Source organism: Syzygium oleosum, unplaced genomic scaffold (genome assembly GCF_021117445.2).
Source record: "Syzygium oleosum isolate NSW1041296 unplaced genomic scaffold, Sole_v2.1 Sole_v2.10, whole genome shotgun sequence".
Lineage (NCBI taxonomy): Eukaryota > Viridiplantae > Streptophyta > Magnoliopsida > Myrtales > Myrtaceae > Syzygium > Syzygium oleosum.
In genome coordinates, this window is record NW_026607494.1 from 11,246,683 (window position 1) to 11,264,483 (window position 17,801).

General features: G+C 39.6%; 1 protein-coding gene across 3 annotated transcripts; it reads left to right on the forward strand.

Annotated features, from left to right (window-relative positions):
- The first annotated feature begins 9,191 nt into the window (after positions 1-9,191).
- Positions 9,192-17,386, forward strand: LOC115680048 (disease resistance protein RPV1-like). Of its 3 annotated transcripts, none has more exons than XM_056315331.1 (7): positions 9,192-9,470; positions 10,277-10,824; positions 11,939-13,070; positions 15,126-15,401; positions 15,507-16,819; positions 16,926-17,181; positions 17,261-17,386. In XM_056315331.1, exons 2-5 carry the CDS (start codon positions 10,340-10,342, stop codon positions 16,182-16,184), a joined length of 2,571 nt encoding a protein of 856 aa, XP_056171306.1. In that variant the 5' UTR covers positions 9,192-9,470; positions 10,277-10,339; the 3' UTR covers positions 16,185-16,819; positions 16,926-17,181; positions 17,261-17,386. The 3 variants fall into 3 exon arrangements, with proteins under 3 accessions (XP_056171306.1, XP_056171304.1, XP_056171305.1); XM_056315329.1 differs by having other exon boundaries at positions 9,193-9,470; positions 10,248-10,824; XM_056315330.1 differs by lacking the exon at positions 9,192-9,470 and adding an exon at positions 9,482-10,077 and having other exon boundaries at positions 10,248-10,824.
- The last annotated feature ends 415 nt before the right edge of the window (positions 17,387-17,801 follow it).

Genomic DNA, 17,801 nt, shown 5'->3' on the forward strand with positions numbered 1-17,801 from the left:
GGAATATTCGTTTCGATGAAACTGTCAAAGAGTTTGGCTTCATCAGAAACAAAGAAGAAACTTGTGTATACAAGAAGTCTAGTGGGAGTGCAATTGTGTTTCTAGTGTTGTATGTGCATGACATACTACTCATTGGAAACGACATTCCTATGCTTCAGTCAGTTAAGACATCGCTAGGAAAATTTTTCTCCATGAAGGACATGGGAGAGGCAAACTATATCTTGGGGATCAGGATCTATAGAGATAGATCTAAGAGACTTATTGGACTGAGTCAAAGTACATATGTTGACAAAGTCATCAATAGGTTTAATATGCAAGACTCCAAGAAAGGTTTTCTCCCGATGACACATGGCATAAGTCTTAGCAAGACTCAGTGTCCTTCAACACAAGATGAGCGAGACCGCATGAGTAGGATTCCTTATGCATCAGCTGTGGGATCCATCATGTATGCTATGTTGTGCACTCATCCCAATGTTGCTTATGCATTGAGCATGACAAGTAGATACCAATCAGATCCAGGGGAACCTCACTGGATTGCTGTCAAGAATATCCTTAAGTACTTGTGAAGAACTAAGGATTTATTCTTAGTCTATGGAGGTGAGGAATAGATCACTGTAAATGGTTACACTGATGCTAGTTTCCAAACCGACAAAGACGACCTTCGATCGCAGTCAGGTTTTGTCTTTTGCGTGAATGGTGGAGCGGTGTGCTGGAAGAGTTCCAAGCAGGACACTCTTGCAGATTCTATGACAGAAACTGAGTATATTGCTGCTTCAGAAGCATCGAAGGAAGCTGTTTGGATTTGAAAGTTCATAGAAGAACTGGGAATCAGTCCCACTAGTTCGATTCCAGTGGACCTCTATTGTGACAGCAATAGGGCCATAGCTTTGGGTAAAGAACCCAGGTCTCACCAGAAGACCAAACACATACTCAGGAAGTATCATCTCATTCGAGAATTCATTGAAAGAGGTGATGTTAAGATGTGCAAAGTTGCAACGGAGTCGAATACAGCTGATCTGTTGACAAAGGCTCTTCCACAACCTAAGCATGAGCGTCATTGTAACGCTTTAGGCCTTAGACACATTAGTGATTGGTCTTGATTTGAGTTGGAGTATATGTGATATACATTTTCATTGTTCATTAATAAAATATATATATTATATTTGATTTCGATTTAATTTGAGTATGTGGTTGAATGCGAAATCTTTATTCCCTGAATATTGAATATCCTTAATAGATAATCAAATACGTGATTTGATCGTGAAACTCTATTAATAGAGTGGATATTAATATTCTAAATGTCCCTAGTCAATTGCCATTGTGCATTGGGAAGCAAATGGTGTTTAAGACTAGCATGTGAGTCAACTGATGACCAAGTTTCACGGGTCATGAATATAGAGATATAAAGTTGATCACATGGAATACATGTTGGAGAACATTGTATTGGACAGACCCACTATGAGAATACTGTAGGATTGTTATATAATGTCATCAGTATTTCTCATCACAACTATAGAGTATAGTCCTTTGACCTGAGTCTGCCATGGTTTCCTAGACGTGGATTGGCATGCTTTAACATGCCAAACGTCAGCCGTAATAGGTGATTATAAAGGTAATGGCTGGGCATGTCATGAATCGTGTTGAGTGATGTGAGTAGACAAGATGGGATTTGTCCCTCTCATATAACGAGGGTATGATTTCCTAGCCTCCCGTAGAGTTGAGACTGTGAAATGCATGGCCATGCTCAAGTGAGTTGAAGAGTCAACTACTTGTTTTGACAATCTAACTGCGGTATCGGGAAAATGAGTTTAAGCTATATAAGGATGACACATGTCATGTCTTATGCTTAACTCGGAAATCAAGTGACAAAGGGACTTAGTTTATATGATTGGTTCTAGTGCAAGTGGGAGATTGTTAGTGGTCTACCCTAGGAATCAATCAAGGTTGATACTCTAATATTAGTTGCGGATTAGGTTGTGTCGAAAAATCGACCTTCACTATACTTAGGTAGTCATAATGTCTTGCTAGAGACCGCTTATGACTTGTGGGCCAAAAAGGGGTTTTGAGCACACTGCTAATGTTTAGTGAACCTACAGGGTCGTACATAATAGCGAACGGACTTAATATTTTCTGTGCGCCTTGATCTACTTAAGAAGTAGATTTTAATTTATTATCCTATTTAAATTATCTATGCGGTCGTGTGCGTTATGAGATAACGATTAAACGTACGATTGAAGATGAACGGTTTGGCGGGTCCCAAATCGCCCGGCCCACTTCTTTTAATTCCGCTGGATAACGAGGCTGTATAAATAGATAGAGAATCGTTCTCTGTCTAGGGTTTTTCGACAGAGTATCGAAAATTAAAAGGCATTCAAGAAAAAGGAACTTCAAGATCTTTCGCTAGCACGTGGATCGTTGGAGAATTCCGTTCGTGTGTGTGAATACCGGTAGAGGCGCAACACTTGGGGCGCTAATCCAGACACAATCACTTATTGATTTGCCTTCGATCTGAAAAAGGTACGTATCGAAATTCCTTTTTCGATTTCAATATACGCATGGATCCTGTCTAGGGTTATATATTCCGCTGCGTTTTTATCGTTGATGAACCCTACATAGTCATGCTAGGAGTCGGCTCTGATATTGTGCCGATTTCCCGAGGATCCCAGCTCGGAGGTGTGCGAGGTGACCGGACGTAGTCCAATCTGTTGAGCTCGCCTACATTTGCCACCGCCGAGCCAGGTAGGGAGCATCATCGATCGCCACTGTTCTTTTTCTTTTTGTGCCCTGTTTCGGGCTCGCCGGACCAGGCTTCGTTGTTGTCTGGTTCGTGCAAGTTCCGGCTCCATCTGTCTGTGCATTGTTGTTTTGGTGGTTGCTGGTTGGTTGCCGGTTGGTTGCCGTGAGTGATGGCGCGAGTTAAAGTCTCCGTCAGATCGTTTTCTTCCCTTTTGGCCAGTGCTCTCCACCTGTTCGTTGAAATGTCCCAACGAGATCCGATTTTTGTTTCTTCGTTTGGGCCAGAGTCGAGTCGTCTGGTGCGTATTGAGTTATGTTTCGGTGTTTGTATGACGTTTGGCGTTCCCGGACGTTGGCCGTTTGGTCACTTCACCACATCCCACCGCCACGTCGTTTTCTTTTGTGGTTTGCGTTCGGTCGAGGGTGGCCAAGGGGGCCGGCGGTGTGAAAATCAAATGGTTTCCACGTCTTAGAGAGTTGCCCAAAGAAGTTGGTTGTCTAACTGCCCTGAGAGAGCTCATCTTGATCCAGCGTCGTAGTGTTTGTTATTTGCCAGATTCGATAGGTAATATAAGAGGTTTGTCAAGACTAGTAGTGGAGGATACAGGATCAGTCGAACTTCCGGACACAATCAAAGGGCTGGGGGATCTTAAGCACTTGTGTTTGGTGAATTGGACTAGTATGAATTCTCTGTCGGATGCTGTTGGGGAGTTGAAGTCGTCGACTGAGTTGGATCTATCTGGGACGACTATTGGGAACCTGCCTCGTTTGATTTGGAACCTCGAAGATCTGACATTACGGATAAATATTTTTGGGAGAAAAACATAACTGATGAGGGATTTGCCTTTCCTGGGTGATAGTGTTTGCTATTTGCCAGACGCAATCGCCTAAAAGGTTTGTCAAGCCTAGAAAGGGAGGATACAGAGGACATTTATCATCGATAAATAGAGATTAAAAGTTGAAGTGGAATGAATATTTAGTATTAATTGTTTGAGTTCAATGTATAGTAATTTTAATTTGAAACTATTGTTAAGTGATTAATTATATTTGTTGTTGTTTTGTTTTCAGGTGGTTAGAACTTGGAGTACTCTTTTACGGATGGGTGAGGAATAAAGTTCTATGATTCATGTTACCTGCTTTGTGTTTTTATTATTTGTTTTACTTTTAGGATATGCTTATTGAAACTTTTGTGTAGGTTTTTACTTTGTTTTGTTTTTCAAGAGCCCAAGACTTATGTTAATGTTATTGTTCTGCTGTTCACAAGAGTTTTGTTATTTCATTTCTTGTTATGTGATAACTCAGACACTCGACCGACATATATGTCAAAGTTTTTTAGTTAGTCTTACGTTTATTTGTTTCATGGGAAATTTTTATATTACAAGTACAGATAATTATTCTTAATTCATAAAAAAAATGTTACCATAAATAAATAAAAAAAGATAGGCTCAGTTCCCATATCGGCCTTGGAACTAGCCAGATTGGTTCTAGGTTGGTTTCTAAGGAAACTGGTTCGGTTGCTGATTTCACAAATTGGGAACTGACCCTAATAAGTTAGATTACAAGTTCTTGTTCCAGAAGTTACCCACTCTAATATCGATCATCCCTAACTAAACCATATGGCTTGATCCTGAGTGAAGATCATAGAGTACACTCTGTGAGACTCCGAGACTATATTTTCAGGGGTCGAGAACAATTGTAGCGCTAGGATTTCAAGACATCAGTCTTTCAGGAAGGTGCCCACCTAAGATTTAGAGAGAGTAATCTTTTAGCAAGATCTTGACTCGTAGATAATATTGCTGCGGAATTCCCACTTTGGGACACTGAGATAATGAGCTCATCTCAACCAATTCTGTACTTCAACAATCTGAATGCTTGTGTCCTGGTCCCAAAGAAAGTGGGTGTCCAAGTGAATCCGTGGCTTTCGAAGAATAGACGAGGCACTGATCTCTTTGGAATTCTGTGATCATTGTATGTCTCTAGCCTTCGAGATCAGAGGGTTCAGTCACAGTCCGCCATTTTTGGAAAGGAAAGAAAAAGGGAAGAAGAAAAAAAAAGTAAAGAAAAAGAAAAAAAAAGGAAAAAGAAAAGAACACAAGAATAAAAAAATTATTAAAAATTTATTTTAAAATGTCTACGTCAGCACGGACCGTGCCATGTAGGACGGCCGGCGTCCACGTTAATAATTTCCGGCCAGAATTGATCGGATGGACTCAATTGGCAAAATATGAAATGATATTGGACTTAATTGGCAAAATTAAAAAATTCAGGATTGAATTGATAAAATTATAAAAAGATTTAGTATTTTTTGAACAATTTTACGAAAAATTGGGGATCAAAGAGAAAGGGAGTGGGTGAAATGACCTTTATATTGGAACTTAAACCAAAGCAAGAATAATAACTCAATGCCATCACAAAAGGACAAGCTACCACAGAACAAAAGCCTATGATTAAACACTTCATTCCACCACAAGCCAGAGAAGTGAAATCAACTCAATGCCAGTATCACGAATCAGAGAATTATGTGGATTTGATGAAATTAAAAGGACAAGCTACCACATGACATGAGCCAAACAAGAATAATAACACCGTTGCATAAAAAAAGAAGAAAAATCTCTTCAACATCCTTTGAGAGAGGTTCTTACCTCTGAGGTGTAGCGAAGACGAAGAGTTCTGTTGCAATGGAAAGATACAATGAGCGACGAAGTTGACGATGGAAGAAGAAAGGAAATATGAGAGTAACGCAATCTTCACATGAGCAGGTCCACGAGGAAGAGCGAAGTTTGTGAGGAAGAAGCTACGCGAGATGAGGAACCGATCAGTACTAAGGTATCTTTCTAAAAATGGTAAAATGGGAATTTTAATTATTAAATGAGGGTCAGATGGTAAATAAGAAAAATTTCATTAACTCTCCCTCATCGTTCCCAAAATGCTAGAATGTGAATGCTGCTCCTCTTTCAAAAAAGAAAAAAAAGAGAAAAAGAATGCTGCTCCGGAGGTGCATTGGCTCAGGTGCCTTTAGAGGACTTCGGAGATACTATTGCATCTCGGAAAAGCTCGTTCACAAGTTTTGCCAAATATAATTTGCAATGGCGCGAGGGCCTTTAAGGCTCCAACAGATTTTGGCAAAGTGTTACCAAATGCAACCTAAGTAATCCTGTGCACATTTAGTTCGTGACGGTGATATCATTAACTTTTAGAAACGCTTGGGGATGCAAAGGTCGATTTTAAAATAGTTAACAAAGCCGTGGCAAACTGCATAATGGGCGATGTATAAGTGCCCCATTAGAGTTGGTCGCACTAATCTTTAAATAGTCTTTGCATCGCATTCTTCACGTTTTTTTATATTATTGGCAATGGTTTGAAATTTTGAATTTAATTTTATTCAAATTTACGGAGATGGTCCTTCAATATGATTGACCTGCTCTATCCCTATCAATAATCCTTGAAGAGCAACCGCTTTGTAGCTCGTAGATACAAATTTACAGATTTTACATAATGTTGCCTTTTATCCATGACTTGCATGTTCTGGGCTGGATTATCGTTTATGAGATTCACTCATGCTTCTGAAACTTTAAACTGTTGAAGTCATGCCTTCATCAACATAACATCATCTATATCTATTCTATGCTATGTCGAACCCATTCCTGTTCATGGACACCTGAGCGGGTGGAGAATGCAAATGATATGCGGCAGAAGTGATTTAATTGTTGCTGCATTTTCAATGAAATTTAATTAATATTACGAAAAACCCTAAATTGATACACGTATGATAAACGGAGGGTTAAATCTCAAACTAGTACACGTGTCATCCAACTAAGTAATTTTATGGTAAAATTTAACGGAAATTAACGAAAGGCAAATTTATCAAAAATAATAAATCTATCAACTGTCATGTGTTATTCAACTAAGCAATTTGATTGTAAAATTTAACAAATACTAAGGAAAGATAAATTTATTGCAGGTGTATCAATTTGAAGTTTTTTTGTAGTATTAATTTAATTTAACGGAAACTAACGGAAAGTCATTTTGTTACAAATGTATCAGTTTGAGATTTTTGGTGATCAAAAAATTAGCTTTTGATAAATTTATTATAAATGTACTAGTTTAAAATTTTTAGGGGTTAAATAATTAGTTTGAGATAAATTTATTTTATAATTAATTTTTTTTAATATTAACCTAGGAAGAACGTTGAGGGGAATTATTTAGCATTTTCCCACGGATAACACCACACGTGATGCGACTTGTTAATAATGACATTGGACCCCTCCCTCAACTGAGGCGGAAAGAGGGTTAAATGATGACGAGGAGTGACCGTACGCCGAAGAAAACAGTCGAATAATGACAAAGCTGAAAAAGGACTTCCGTGAGTGAAATTACTCGGACGGTCGGACCTTATGGCGGACCTTCCACGGAATGAAAGAGAGTTTTTTTTATTTTTTTGTCGAAAGAGAGTTCAATAGTGACAAGTCGGAAAGGACTTCGATGCGTAATCTCATGGGGCAAGAACGGGAGCGGAAGTTTCTGCCTTAGGATATATTTATTTCGCGAAAAATATTTTGTGATAAAATATCTTTCTCATTTTTCGGCATTCGATTTTCTTAGAAAAATGAGTCAACGGAAAATATTTTCCTAATCAACGGAAAATCTGTACTTAAATTTAAAAAAATGATTCTCTTTGAAAAATCAAAAAACATATTTTAAAATATGACTAGGTATTAGGGTTTAGACTCGAAACTCTACACTTGGGCATAGAAACCCCAACGCCAGATCTAGCGAGCTCGAGAACTCACGAGTCGCGATGAGCTCGACCTCACCGACCTCTGGCACGGTGGAGCCTCGCCCTAGGCTGGTGAGGCTTGGCTTGCCGAAATCTTGTGAGCTCAAGCCTCGTCGGCCTTGGTCGAGCTCGTCCCTCGCCTGCGGCTGATCGCCGGTTGTTGCTGTGGTCGGACATTGACCGAAGAAGAAAGAAAAGGAAAAATAAAAAAATTTAAAAATCAAAGTTTTTGGTAATTTTCCTTGGAAAATTAAATCAGATTTTTCATATCAAATGATGGAAAATATTTTCTAGTTTATTTTCAAGTTTCAGCTAAATACTGAAAAATATTATCATTTTCCTGAAAAGTGGCTTCTTGGACAACATTTTTCCAAAAATGTTACATTTAACACCAAACACACGGAGCCTTAATCGAGTCTCCTCTTGCTATAAAAGTCTCCTTGTGCACCCCAAAAGAATACACATTCTGAGATTATAGACATTACCACTTGACAATCATATATTTTTGTCAATCTACATCTTCGGCTGATGCAATGGCAAATCTCTATATTTTTCATAAATGACATTGCTTCAACAGTTAGTAAAATCTATAATGGCTTCTTGTTGATGACTTTATCAGTAGGTAGTTTATCGATTTCTTTTGAGTAGTTAACTGTTGAAAGATTTTGTCCATAGATAACTCAAATTGTTAATTGGTGAAGGATTTCATCGATAATTGCTACACTAACCTCATCATCTTGTTGCACTATGAATGAGCTGATAGCTCACCGATTGTTTTGTTCATTGATGATTTATGTTTTAACCAAATTTTGCACTCATCAAGTGAGCTTGCTATTCTTTTAATATCAATTAAGAGTCTGTCATTTTCTTGTGTCAACGTCAACGCAACAAGAAAAGTTGGCAAATTAAAGCAAGGTGAACGTTAGAATTAGACATTCAGAACATTCGCTCAATTAGGGCCCGTTTGATAACGTGCCAAATAGTAAAAATTTCTGTTCTTTTGTTCCCAGAAATAGTTTGGGAACAGAAATGCGTTTGGTAAACTTTTTGTTCCTGGGCACTTTTTTGCAAAAATTTGTGCCGAGAAACAGTTTTGGAAGAGAAACAAGAAGTAAAAAAAAGTTGCTTCTCGTTTCTCGGCACAATTTTGAGAATCAGTTTTTTTCTTCTTTTTCTTTTTTTTCTTTTCTTATTTTTGTGTTGTTCTTCCTTGGGCTGGGCCGGCCGCCGGCGACCTGTTTCTCGGCACAAATTTTTGCAAAAATGTGCCCAGGAACAAAAAGTTTACCAAACGCATTTCTGTTCTCAAACTATTTCTGAAAATAAAAGAACAGAAATTTTTACTATTTGGCACGTTACCGAACGGGCCCTAAATTGCTCGTATGTCAGGCAGATTTTGCATCACAAGCGATGGTTAAATAACGACGACTTGAAACGGACTTCGAGGAGTCAACTTAGGCGGAAGGAAAGAGTCAATTGGTCACCTTATCGGAAAGGAACACCACCTCACGCGGAAAGGATATGGAAAGGCCTTCGATGAGTGCACTTACGCGTAAAGAAGGACGGTGGAACCGTGGAAGTCTCTACTCATCTTGATCGTGCCTCTGGCGGGAGAAAATCTCCTCAAGCACCACAAAAAATGCCAAGGTCGTACGATGGCTCAGACGAAGAAGTTTCATCTCTTATATAAGGAGGAGGATGACTGTATTTTACCATATGGGAGGTTAAAGTTGATCTCTCTCTAGTCTCTTGAGCGAGCTGCGCTTTCTCAGGTCTGGCCTCTCACTGGAGTCTCTTGAGCATTCTCTGACCTGGCCTCGCTCTTGAGTCTCTCCAGCAGCGCCACTCGATCTTTCTCTCTGTCAATTATCGCCTGACGCAGTGACGCCTCTCTCTCTCGGTCTCGCCGGTCGCAGCCTCGCCATTGTTGGTCGGCCGTCTGTCAGCCCACTCTAAGGTACTCTTATCTCTCTCTATCGGTTTCCATTTCGATTTCTTCGTCAGATCTTTCGATTTCGGTGTGCTATGATTTCGATTTCTTCCGTGTGATGCGCGAAATGGTGGGAGCGTCGTCAGTCGCAGTGCAGAAAACTGAGCTGCAACGAGCTCAGTCTGGGTGTGTCACTCTGCATCTCATACACGCGCGAAGAGAGAGTGTGTGTGGTAGGGGTGATCGGTTCCGGTCCGGTCCCACCCTGGAATTGGGGACCAGACCGGTCCCGGTTCGGGCGGGACAATGGAACGGGCAATTCTCAATAATCGCAGTCGTGACTGTGACTGTGAGAGGCTGAGAGGTGAGACCAAGAGGGAAAGAGGAGAGTGAAAATTAGAATAAGGGTTTGCTGTTCTTTGGGAAATTAAAAAAAAAATTTAAAAATAAATAAATCGGTCCGCTCTTTGGAATCGGATAAAAAAATTACAGATTCCAATTTTATGAAACCGGGAATCAGATCGGAGCCCCGGGAACCACCCAGAACCGCCTAGTTTGATCCGATCCGGTCGGTTCTCGGTCCGGTCGATCCGTTTTGCTCAGCCTGTGGAGTGTCGATTTTCTGGTATCGGTGGTAAATGGGCTTTTCTATGGCTTTTTCATTTTCACTTTTCATTGGATGGATGACTATAACGATGATCTTCAATCTTCATTGATTTTTCACTTTGTAAAGTTTCCTTTTTTGTCTTTTGATTTTAATTTGTGGATGGTGATGGATATGGGGTCTCGCATGGACACGTGCAGCAGCTCACTCATCTTGATCGTGCCTTCAGCTATAGGAATCTCGTCCAGCACCACAAAAGGAAGTAACCGGAAACATCAATCTGTGTTATTAGATGGTGAAGGAAGGGGCCAACTCAGGGACTGCAACAGGTGTCATCTACGACGCGTTCTTGAACTTTCGAGGACCCGACACTCGCAAGGGATTTGCAGATTTCCTCTATATGCACATGACCAGTAAAGGTATCCGCATTTTTAGGGACGCTGAAGAGTTACAGCCGGGTGAAAGAATCTCGGAGATCTTGCGAGCAATAGAAAGCTCCAAAATATACATTCTTGTTTTCTCCGAAAACTACGCTGCGAGTAAATGGTGCCTGAAAGAGCTAACACAGATAGTGAAGTGCACTTGCCAATCCACAGGGAAAGTGATACTGCCCATCTTTTATGATGTGGATCCCTCGGATGTTAAGCTTGAAACGGACCTGTACAAAAGTGCCCTGGCGAAGCATGAGGAGGACCTTGGCTGCGCTGTAGTGAAGCCTTGGAAGGAGGCTTTGACCACGGTGACAGGTTTCAAGGGGTGGCATCTTAAAGATCAATGGTATAGACATGATCTTCGTTTATTTATCTATTTATTTGTTTTATAGATTATTGTTAGATATACCAGATTATTGTTAGATATACCGAATAGGAGTGCACATAAGCGGGAAAATTATCCAAAAAGTCCTAAACCTATTGCAATTGTGTCAATTCAGTCCTAAACCTTTTTTTTTTGTCAATTCAGTCATAAACCTTTTGCAATTGTGCCAATTCAGTTCATCCGACCACTTTTGGCCGGCTGGCGCTGACGTGGACGCCGGCCGACTGACATGGCAATATTTTAATTTTTTTTTTCGAATTTTTTTTAATTTTTTCGACTTTTTTTTGTCTCTTTTTTATTTTTTTTTTATCTTCTTCCCCGGTCGCCGGCGACGGGCCAGAGGCTGAGGCCGGCGAGGTGGAACTCGCTCACGATGGGCGAGGTCGACCACGCCATGGCCGGGCGAGCTCGACCTCGCCCGGCGATGGTGAGGCTCGCCCTTGCCAGTGCCAGCGAGGGCCAGCCTCACCCATGGCCGGCGAGTTCCACCTCGCCGGTCCCAGCCTCTGGCCCGGTCGCCGGTCTGGCGATCGAGGAAGAAGATAGAAAAAAAAAAACAGTCAAAAAAAAAATTTATTAAAATATTGCCATGTCAGCTGGCCGGCGTTCACGTTAGCGCCGGGCGGCCAAAAGTGGCCGGATAGACTGAATTGACACAATTGCAAAAAGATTAGGATTGAATTGGCAAAAAAAGAAGATTTATGATCGAATTGGCACAATTGCAATAGGTTTGAGACTTTTTTGGTAATTTTCCCGAAACAAGCCCGCAGGTTTGTATGCATCATTTTCTACTACTAAGGCTAAGACTATCTACAAGGGGTGCCTCAAGTGATTGCTTCAAATTACGACATTCGCTTACTCAAACTGTCTGGATAAACTCTTTGGAGGCAATACTCACCACCCTTGTAAGATAAGCCTTACTCGGTATATGTGGATAGAGCAATTTATGTATCCCCATGGTAAATAACACATGGAAAATACATATTGGCACTCTAATAATTATTATTTGCTTCTTTTTGAAATTTTAATTGCTTATAATATAGCCTCATGTGCAACGATTTCATGAATATGGCAGGCAAGGCAAGGCCGTTGAAGATATCACTCAAGAGGTTTTGCGGGTTATCACAATAAGAAAAAGAGATTTGCCCGCCAATCTAGTGGGAATTGATGGTCCTATAGAAGACATAAAGAAACTATTACATGGTTGTGATGCTGATGTAGGATTTGTCATAATCCATGGGATTGGTGGCGTTGGAAAGACAACTCTTGCCAAGGCAGTCTTCAACGAAGTCTGTCCTCTATTTGAAGGTTGCTCCTTCCTTTTGAACATCCGAGAATCATCTCTAGGCGGTGGCATGGTGAAAATGCAAAGAAAATTAGCAAAGGATCTTTTTGATTACCTACTTTCTGAAACCTTTGACTTTGAGGAAGGGAACAATGTGATCAAAAAGATTTTTCCTTGCAAGCGAGTCTTAGTTGTTTTCGATGACATGGATGGAAATGATCAATTTATGGAACTAGTGAAGCTTTGTACTTTGTGTCGTCCAGGGAGTAGGATCATCATTACAACTAGAGATAAGAATGTTTTTTCTGAGACCAAGGTGAAAGGATTGAAGGAAAGTATCTTAACAGGTTCCACATCAAGAGATTTGTACGAAATGAAGGAAATGCATTTGGATCACGCTCTTCTACTTTTCAACAAGCTTGTTTTCGGAACAGATGTGGCTCCATGTGATCTTTCTGGTCTTTCAAGGGAAGCTGTTGCACTTGCTGCAGGACTTCCATTGGCTATTGAGGAGATAGGTTTACTTCTTGGTACCGCAAGTAAAGATGAGTGGAAATGCGGAATAAAGAAGTTGAAGGAAGCGCCTCCCAAAAAAGTCCGACAGAGGCTAATGATTAGCTATGATGCACTTGGACGGGAGGGGAAACAAATTTTTCTTGACATTGCATGTTTCTTTGTTAACAAGAAAATAACCAATGCAATGTATATGTGGAAAGCTTATGACCTTTATCCGAAGCACGAAATTGACGACCTTATGAATAAGTCCTTGATCAGGTCTATTGGTCATGGTAGAGTCAGTATGCAAGATCCGATAAGAAATCTTGGGAGGGAAATTGTTCGTCAAGAGAACACCGGATTACATGGAGATGGAAGCAGAATATGGTGTCCCAAGAAGGCCCTGGACATGGTACAAGCCAAAAAGGTAAGTACAGACAACTCCTACACAACTAGGCATCTAAGAGTTCATCTCTTGCACATTGCCTTCTTCGTTTATTACTAGCTAAGAACTCCGCGCTATTGAAAAAAACTTTGTGAATTAATATAATATTGTTCCTTAAAAGAGAAATTTGCTAATTTTCTGAATTTTTTCACCAATAAATAGCGTGCCCATTTTCAAAATTTTTTTAATAAGATAAAAATATCTGAAAAACAGTAGAAATTGGGTCTAAAAGACCATTTGAACTTTTCAATTACATAAGCATAGCTATCCAATCTTTCCTGTAACTTTACAATTTTTCTGATTGATATAAAGTAGCAAAATCCATCTTGTTCTATCTAGATAATGCACATTCAAACCAAAAAAAGTATATTTTGGAATAGTTACGTTATTATTTTTTTTTTTGGTAAAGGAATAGTTACGTTATTAATGTCTGGTAAAGCTAAAATAATTCTCCCTTCAAAAGGCTGATCAAATTTAGTAAGTGGTGTCAAAATTCCTTTAATTCTCTACTGACTTGCTGTGAATTATATCATGAGTCGAAATATGGCACCTTGAAATTCACAACTCACGAATCCAAACTCAGGAAATGCTAGTTAAGTTAACCACTTAAATCATAAATATTGAATACACAATCCCTTAAATTTCAAGTAATACTAGAAAATTATTCTTTTATACTAATGTCTACAAACATCAACTCCATCAAAATTCACCGTCAAAATTGTAATCACCAATCAAAATTACTCTAATAGAAATGTCCACGCTATCCCTGCGCACTCTGATAAAATTAACCTCAACCCTAATTTTTTCAATCTTACTAAACATCAGCAAAAGCTATAAATTGGTTAGTTTTACTGCTGAGTAAGCGGATTACTAACATAGTAAGTAGCAAACATCACTTCCATGGAATCTAATACAATTATTATTGTATTATGCATACTTAATATAATTAGAAATAATATTTCGAAAAATAGTATATATTTTCACCAAGACGCATAAATACAGTCAACAAATATGCACAATTTCCAAAATAAAAACAATATCAAATTTTAGAGAGGTCGATATTATATTTAATGATTAATGGATCTGAACTCATTGCACAAGTCAACACAAGGTCCAAAACCATCTCGGCTATGGTTAAGCCCCAAAAATCATATACATAGAGATTAAGCCACAAAACAGAATCAATACGTGTACACTTATGAATTTCAATTTCAATTTTCATAATGTATGATTATCATGTAGGTCGATCATGAGCATAAATCCAAACGAAAAGCACTAATTCACGCAATGTTGTTCTCAGTAATAACTCATAAAATTTATTGACGGACAAAATAATTTCGTTTTTACTTCATGGATGATATAGTGAAATACACAGAAGTGATAACGAGCGACTTAACCAAAAATCCGAATAAGTATCATTCTTCTCCGTATACCCAGACCACTCCTATTTATCCACAACAAAATCTTTTCTCCTCTTCTTTTGTTTCCTTTCTTTCTTTTCTTTTTTTAAACTCAAAACCATAGCCATCAACTGTATATATAGGCACCTCTAAGAGAACTTTACCTCTAGAAGTGGTCGGATACAGAATCAGATCAACCCTAAACTGTGTCTCTACATGTAAAACTCCAACGGTCAACCAATAATATCCTTCCATCCACTAACAACCTCGACCTCCTAAGAAATTAAATTCCTTACTTACATGAGTCTCCTTAAATCACAGACGTTCACACCCAAAAGAAACTAGAGAAAATCTCCAATCAACAACGAAAGAGATCGTCTCCTTCTGAATCTTGACTTCTCCTCCTTCTTACTTGCATAATTACCCAAGGATGCTTGTTCTTTAATTTTAAGTGTCCAATATCATCTAATCGCAAACTTAAATATGCCTTTCATACAATCCGTAATCAAAGGAATCATAAGCAACTATTTCTTCTAACCACAAAATATCTAAAACCTTATCAAAAGTCAAAATCTTTATTATTATTCATATACCTTAGTAACTTTTTACCACAATAAAATATTATTCTTTTTGTCAGGGAACAAAAAATGTGGAAGCACTCAAACTACGGAGGTCGAGACACAATTTTACTCGCGAGCATTTTGCGAATCTCATTAACGTGAGGTTTCTTGAATTGGATGGAGGGAACTTTGTTGGCAACTTCAAGGATATTTTGCCGGACCTAAGATGGCTTTGTTGGCAAAACTGTCCTCCGAAACTTCAAGCAACTAATTTTGTTTTGAATCACCTAGTTGTTCTCAAGCTTTTGGGCGATTTCACCGCAGAACATTGGAGCGGATGGGTCGAAATCATGGTACAATTTCACCTTATCCATTTTCTCTTTCAACTAATCGTCTAATTATATGATGACATGCACCTACCTAGTCCTGACAGTATTAAGTCGGTTGCTATTTTACAGGAGGCAAGTGATCTGAAAGTTTTGAAACTCGCGGGATCTAAATCCTTAATCAAAACACCTTGCTTCCCTAAACTTATGAGTTTGAAGAGATTGGTTCTGAAAGATTTCCTAAGCTTGACTGAAATTGATCGCTCGATTGGTCAACTAGAGCGGCTGACTTACTTCAAAATCAAATGGTGTCCGAGTCTTAGAGAGTTGCCCCAGGAAATTGGTTGCCTAACTTCCCTGAGAGAGCTCATCTTGATCCATGGTTTTAGCGTTCATAATTTGCCAGACTCGATCGGTAATATAAAACTTTTGTCAAGGCTAGTAATGGAGGATACAGGAGTAGTCAAACTTCCGGACACAATCAAAGGGCTAGTGGATCTTCAGTACTTGTGTTTGGCGTTTTGTTCAAATCTAATTTCGCTGTCGGATGCTGTTGGGGAGTTAAAGTCATTGACTGAGTTGGATCTATCTGGGACAAGTATCAAGGAACTACCTCGATCGCTTTGCAACCTCAAAGATCTGAAATTACGGATAAACAAGAGTTTGATAAGAGCACGGCGGAAGGGAGATTTGCTTCGCTTGGAAGATATTGAGGATTGCTGGTCCTCTGGAAGAAAACCAGAATCAGATGGCATCCTGAGTGAAGATCCTCCGATACTACTAGACTATCCAAGGGAAATAGTTGTTTAGGAGTTGAGGACAATTGCGGCACCAGAATTTCATGAGCATCACCTCTCAGGAAGGTGCTCACCTAAGATTTCGGCTAGGGTAGTCTTCTCGCGCAGTCATCATAAGTGGATAAATTTTGCTGCGAGAGCCACTTTGGGACACCGAGATAATGAGCTCACCTCTACCAATTCTGATCTTTGAAAATCTGATTTTAATGCTTGTATCCTGGTTAAAAAGAAAGTGGGTATCCAAGTGGATGCATGGCTTTCAAAGAATAGATGAGGCACTGCTCTCGTTGGAGTTCAGTTCATATGTCTATAACCTCGAAGATCAGTAATGTTGATCAAGGTTTGCCTTGTTTGGTAAGTTTTGATCTGTTTCCATGGCTTTCCATTGCGGTTTCAATGACCTTATATGAGCATTGTGATAGTGATCAGATTGGATGTCAAGTGGAGAATCTGGAGATATTAACCCAATTCTCACTCTCAAGCTTGTGGACTCCCTTTCTGCTGCTGAAATGTCCTTGGTCGAGCAAAAAACTTCAATACTCCATTAGAATGTGCAACTTTGGCATGAGAAGGCCACTGGATTCCAGGGTTCCACGTCTATAAGAAGATCCAAGAATTGCATGCTTTGCCAACTGAGAAAACACACAGGTATGTGAGCCAAGAGTTAGCGTAATCTATGTCGGTTATTTTTGTAAAACTACTTAAAAAAACACTGGCTGATGTATTCGGGCTGCTTTTCTGCTTGCTGTTACAGTTTGAGCGTGTTTCCTAAAATAAAGATGGATTATTGTCTCTATGTGTTGGAACACGCTCTTGCGCTCCATCACAGCCGACTTGATGTAAAGCAAACAACTCACCTGATGAGGGAATCCGCCTTGGTCGTGAAGTGGTCACGCACATTTATCAATATAGAAACACCTCCCATGGAAGTCTATCTATTATTGGAAGGTACCTACATGCGCTTGTTCCAATTGTGCCGCCGGGATCAAAGGAGAGGTCGTCATCACAAAGTAAGCCCTTCTGTTCTTCTTGTCTCTGGCTTTTCACTGATTCCCTACCCACCCAAATAAAGTAGTCTCACTCGTGCAGGACTTTGGATGCAGAGTTCCAAAATTTGCCAAATTGTGAGGGACATCCTTTTAATTCTGAAAGCTGCACTCCATATGTATCTTGGAGATTTTACCATCTCTTATGTATCAATGTTGATGCTTTTTCCTTTCTAATACGGAAGTCAGCATATACAATATTTCTCAACCATAGTAAAATTTGGGTGGACTAGTCCTGATTAAAAACCTAACGAGTCATCGTAAAATGTCACCTATGCAGAACCTGCTGGGAAAAGACCGTGGTGCGATCACATCACCTAAGAAATTTCTTCTCCGCTCTCTGTGCGAATATCGGAGCATGATAAACACTGCTATAGTATAATAATGAAGCGAAAATGCGAACTCCGACATATAGAATTTCTAACGTGAGTACACCGAGTGCGATCACCAAAAACTTGCATAATGCAAAGCGGAGTTACAATAGGCCTTCCATAATCCCACTAGAGGTTACACAACGTACCATCAAAGTTACAATCTTCGATGACGGCAACAACAAGCTTATCTCACCACTAGGTGGATTGCAA